This window comes from Diadema antillarum, unplaced genomic scaffold, assembly GCF_040938485.1.
Source record: "Diadema antillarum isolate AM-2024a unplaced genomic scaffold, OU_Dant_1.0 seq00001236_RagTag, whole genome shotgun sequence".
Lineage (NCBI taxonomy): Eukaryota > Metazoa > Echinodermata > Echinoidea > Diadematoida > Diadematidae > Diadema > Diadema antillarum.
The window spans coordinates 304361-310360 of NW_027272023.1; the positions used below are offsets into that span (position 1 = coordinate 304361).

The 6000-nt window shown below is 39.8% G+C and overlaps 1 protein-coding gene across 1 annotated transcript in view; it reads left to right on the top strand.

Moving 5' to 3' along the window:
* LOC139745145 (echinoidin-like) overlaps nt 1-6000 on the top strand; it is a 41273-nt gene extending 35273 nt beyond the window's left edge. Inside the window, exons 2-3 of the mRNA XM_071655561.1 lie at nt 3154-3331; nt 4788-6000. Coding sequence (XP_071511662.1) covers nt 3154-3331; nt 4788-5042 — 433 coding nt within the window. The 3' untranslated portion in view covers nt 5043-6000. The remainder of the gene's footprint in view (nt 1-3153; nt 3332-4787) is intronic.

Sequence of the window (6000 nt, forward strand, 5' to 3'; positions counted from 1 at the left end):
ATGTTGCTATAGGTTTGACAAGCTACAATGTTTGTCCGACTTGGCAATACTAATGTATGCAGTTCGCCTTCTGACTATTGTGATGTGGTTGTATTTGACAGGTGAATACATAGTTTGTCTACATTACCAAATCATCTATTCTGCTCCACCCCCCCCCCCTTCTACTCTATGTCTCTGAGCTTCACGATAAGATGTTACATTGATAAACATTAGCGAGTTGCAACCCAACTGATAACAAACAATACCCTTACCAGATTGCGTTATTTGACAAAGCGCCTGTTCGAACACGTCTATAAGGAACGGTTCGTTCAAATCTTCAAAAATATCGAGCCTAATTACGTATTCCAGTGGAAATTCTCAAAAATGTCATGGCTCATTTTCTTTTATATTAACAGAGAAGTATCATTATGTATTCTTCATGATTCATGCGCTTTGTAAAAAATATTGAGCCATGACATTTTCCGTAAATATTTTTTGAAAAACGGTACTGCAAACCAAACATTTGTTGGCCATAGGTATAACACGCAACGCATCGCAAAGCATGACGGGACTAAGGTTTATGTATTATTCATCAGGCCCCAAAACAACCATAAACCGTTCTTTTGGGGAAGAACGGTATTTCGATCTTGTGCCTGACTGCCGATTGCGGTCCAAATGTGCTTGCTCCATGCATACTGCACGCTTTCCTATCTTGTTAACTCTTTGATAGTACCAAAGATATTAGAGTTAACAAGATAGGAAAACGCACAGAATGTACGGAGCAAGCACATTTGGACCTCATTTGGGGAAGGGAGAAGAATTAAAGTGGAATTTTGTGAGAAGTTAACCCGTTGAAGACGAGTCCCGGGTATAATCGGGCTGGGGTCATAAGAATTGCGTGTAATAGCAAAATCAGCTCGTCTTCAACGGGTTAATGGAACTTAGTAGGGTGGAACATCCTATTACCGGACGCTTTTCTTTGTGGCTTTGAATTCCGTACTCATAGAGTGAAATTTCGGCTAAAAACAACACCACTTATTCACAGACTCATGGAAATTACGAATTCAGCCAACTTACGTCATTTCTTCGTTCCAGTTTTTAGAAAATATGCTTCAAACATACCCCTCTAAAAATAGTGGTTTTTTGCGCGGTGCAAAATCGCATTGTATTACCGGACGCTATTTTCGTAATCGAATAATCGAGGTCTTTCGCACCTAATCCTTGCACCAGAATCACAATTCATCCCACAAATCACCATACACATTCTCACCGAGCGGATGACACACAAAAAAATCTGCAAATGAAGCTCAAATTTCGTATTTTACAGTAAAATGTCTGTCTTGACCATTCGAACAGTTCACGCAATAAAACCTTGTGAGAAATCGACAACTGGTTAGAGTATACGTGCTTTGTCTATGGGAGCTGCACGCGCGGGTGATGAGTTGCGTGCCCCTTAGCGCACAACTATTCCGCATCGTTCGCGTTTGAGGACGATAGCTACAATTTTTCCGATATTGATCAGTGAACTTTTGGTTCTAATAGAATCTTCAGCATTTTTCCTGTATGTGAGTGGGATTTCATAGAATTTCAGTCGCGAAATGTGATTCAAACATGCATAAATATTAACTATAAACAAGGTACGGGTCACTCAACTATAAATTTGAGGTAAAATGTGAATTTTTTCGTTTTTTTTTACATTTTTATGTGGCGTTTTTTGCGATTTCGGTCCACACAAAGTTCTGTGAGGCTAATCTACGAAGTCTCGCGCGTACAGAATGTCATTAGTACGCAAAAATGTGCGTGTCCGGTAATACCATGGTGTCCGGTGACACCATGCTTGCCCCTACAATTTTATGTGACTTTGTGAACCTTTGCGCAATTTTGCATAACTTTGTGAAAAGTTAATGTAACTTTGTACAACTTTGCGCAATTTTTTGCAACTTTGTGAGAAGGTCATGCAACTTTGTACAACTTTGCACATTTTTGTGCAACTTCGTGAGAAGTTTATGCAATTTAGTGCAACTTTGTACAATTTTGCGCAATTTAGTGCAACTTTGTACAATTTTGCGCAATTTTTAGTGCAACTTTGTACAATTTTGCGCAATTTAGTGCAACTTTGTACAATTTTGCGCAATTTAGTGCAACTTTGTACAATTTTGCGCAATTTAGTGCAACTTTGTACAATTTTGCGCAATTTAGTGCAACTTTGAGAAAAGTTTGTGCAACTTTGTACAATTTTGCGCAATTTAGTGCAACTTTGAGAAAAGTTTGTGCAACTTAGTACAATTTTGCGCAATTTAGTGCAACTTTGAGAAAAGTTTGTGCAACTTTGTACAATTTTGCGCAATTTTGTGCAACTTTGTGAAAAGTTTATGCAACTTTGTACAACTTTGCGCAATTTTGAGCAACTTTGTGAAAAGTTTATGCAATTTTGTACAATTTTGTGCAACTTTGGTCAATTTTGTCAATTTTTGGCAACTTTTGTCAATTTCCACTGTGACATGGGGCCTCTCAATTGCGGTACTCGGGCCCCACAATTTTGTCCGTTTACAGTGCCGGGCTCAGCGCAGGCTTTAATTCAAACCTTTCAATATTTTGTCGTAGTGGCGCTCTGCTTGTAAACAAACGACTACTGTTGGGAGTGGGCCGTTCGCGATTTGGTACCGCATTTGGCCCAGTTTGCGTTCACAGTGAGAAAAGGCAGGGCTCGGCCGCGGCCGAACCGAGACCAAGACTATATATACCTTCAGAGCTTTGCCAAATTTTGGCACCGCATTTGGCCTTTTGCGTGTTTACAGTGAAGTGAAGGCCGGGCTTGGCCGCGGCCTTTTCACTCAATGTAAACGGGGTCTAATGCAAAATCTCCCTCGCGAAAGAGGGCAATGCCTCCCTTCCAAACCCTCCCTCTTCCCGCTAGGTCGCTCCTCTCTCTCGCACGGATCTTCCGAGTTTTGCCCCCCCCCCCCCACACACACACACAATGTTGAAACGGATCGACGCCCCTAGTTGCTAGTTCTCGTTAGTTGATTTTTATTGCACTCACTCTTTCAGAAAAAAAAAAAAGTGATGTAGGCCTATAGACATAGAGCATACTTTCTCGTCAAGTAAGGCTCAATATTGATGTTTGTCTCTTTTCTTTTCTCTTATACATTTTTTTCTTTTGCAATGTTCTAGACACTTCGCCCGCCAAATGACATGGTGGGAAGCCGAGATACACTGTCAGACGCACGTACTTCCCTCTGCCAGTGACTGCAGTACGTACACCATGGCTCACCTTGCGTCCGTCACCACACAAGCTGAACAGGAATTCCTGTACACATTCTTCAACACGAATGCCGATGTAGACTCCGAGGTACGTGACCTATAACGGGGGGGGGGGGGGGGGGGGGGGGGGGGGGGGGCAAAGCTAAAAACAGAGGTCGAGTTGCCCTCCCTCTACAAACTACGTAGACTAAGTAGTAGAAAATGGTACTGACCCCTAATTTCCTCCAAATCTTAATTGTATACCAAACAAAATTCTTGAAACGTTTCAAGATGATCCTTCAGATTTTCTCTGATTTATGCTGAATCAAGCATTTTCATGATTTTTTTTTCAGAAAAATATCAAAAAATGAGTGTTTTTCCTTAAAATCTCAATCCAGTTATCACAACTACCCTCAAAAATGGTATCAACTTGTAGAAAATTGTATTCTTTTTCATATGACATCAAATTTGTTGCAATTTGATGTTTCTATCAAATTCTATTAATTAAATAAATATAGCGGTCATCTTGGAAGCCATCTTCGATTTGGAGGCTTTCGCAACAAATTTTTTGAGGTAGGCCAGTGGAATGTTGTTTGTTACAATTAAAATTTGAAAATAAGCATGGTCTATTTAGTTTGTAGAGAGAGTGGAACTCGGAAAAAGTAAGCGACTTTTTGGGGTTTGGCCCTGCGGCAAGTAGCACTTTGATAATCCACATCATAATGGAGTGATTGCACATACGCCACGCGTACGCCGTTTAAGTCTTACAAAGTACATGTGTACCTCATAGCATAGCTGTATTTTTCACGTTAGAAGCTATAGATAGTGAACATATCGCAAGTTTTATTCGCAAACTATAGGCTGACCGCAAGGATAAATAAGTACATTGTTTTGAAAATCAGCCATAAAAAGGTTACTTACTTTCGCGTGAAAAAAAAAATGAATTTAGCGTGTTCTTTTTTTTTTTTTTTTTTTTTTTTTTTTTTTTGCATACACACAGGCCCGAATTCACGAAGATGGTACAAATGAAACCATGGTTTAAACCATGGATAAAAACCATGGAGCGCCAAGTGTCGCATGGAATATTTCGTTACGAAATTGGTCATTTCGTCGACAAAATGACCGTTTCTTTAACGAAATTATCATTTCGTGGACGAAATGTTCATTCAGTTACAAAATGTTGTCATTTCGTTACAAAATCATCATTTCATCGACGAAATGACCGATTTCTTAACGAAATATTCCATGCGACACTTGGCGCTCCATGGTTTTTGTCCATGGTTTAAACCATGGTTTCATTTGTACCACCTTCGTGAATTCGGGCCAGTATGTCTTATTTAAGAGAATGAGGGAACGCTCATTAAAGAATTCTTCAAATACGGGTTTGGTCAATTCTGCGTCGTTTGTCTGGTTTGTTTTTGTTTTGCTCTTTTTTTCATTTTGGTTTTGGTTTGGTTTCTGTTCTTTTACGGTGATTTGTCTGTCTCACTTGATTTTTTGCCCAATCCCTCTGCGCTACTTCCGGCTTCCCATAATGCACCTGCATCCTGTCTCTGGCTGGACAGTCGACGTCGGGCGTGAGACTTTGGATCGGGATCAACGACATCGTCGTGGAGGGGGAATTCGTGTGGTCCGATGGATCGAATGCCTCCTACCGGAACTGGAGACCCAATCAGCCAGACAACTATAGGGGGCAAGAAGACTGTGTGCACATAGGCTTGACCCATGTGCGTCGTAACGAATGGAATGATATAAACTGCAACTCCGACACAATTCGTCACTTCATTTGCAAAGGACCGGCGCGTATTTTAGACCCATAAACACACAAACAAACGTTGAGTGTATACACAGTCGTACAATTATCGATCAACATTTAGTAGGCATTTACATTTAATAGGCATATTCTATACTAATACATCAAGCGGTATATTATACAGACTTTCCTCATCATTTCATGATACAGTGAAATGTCAGTAGGTCTATACGAGGTCCAATAATAAAGAGAACCATCTTCATGTCACAAGAAACGAATTTGCAAATTTATCATTAGATTTCTACTCATTTGATTAATCAATTTTGCTCTTAATCAATACAATAACACGTACATGAAAACAGCTGTAGTGTAAAGGCCCAATGGAACAATCAAATTTCTTATTGCTTCCCGTGAATCTTTTTTATAACTACATGTATGTACCGGTGAAAAGGAGGAACAGTAAGAGGAATAATTATGTCAAAGCTACGCACAATGATATTGGAATATGATTAGCAGACGTTTATTATGAATATGCCAATAACCTTGTGAGAGGGTGTTCTTCTACCACCTCATTATATTAACTAGCTCCCATTACCTAACAATCGTATTGCTGGTTTCTCTCTGTTTTATAGGATAGCAATTAGAGAAATATGAGCAAAACCGTAAGGAATTTGTGAATTACCTTGTTGTAAGAGGGTTTTTTTCTTATACAGTGTATTCGATTTTTTCTTTCTGTTTGCATAAAAGGATAATTATCTTGGGAGTTCAAGCCGTACCGGAGGTAAACAAAATAAAATGCTCTGCTCCGTCAGGGCGCCGCGCAGGTAGAAATGAGTAATTGCTGGCTTGGAGAGGTCTGTACCCTCCAAGTTAGTGCTTTCTAGTATTGTACATTTTCCTTGTGTTTCAAATCTGAATAGAAGTAGGGGTGAACCTTAGTGCATGGTCATCAGCAATAAACTAAAAGTTGGATGAAGAAATAAAACGATTTCACGCTTCACTTTCTAGTGTCTTAACGCAGAGCC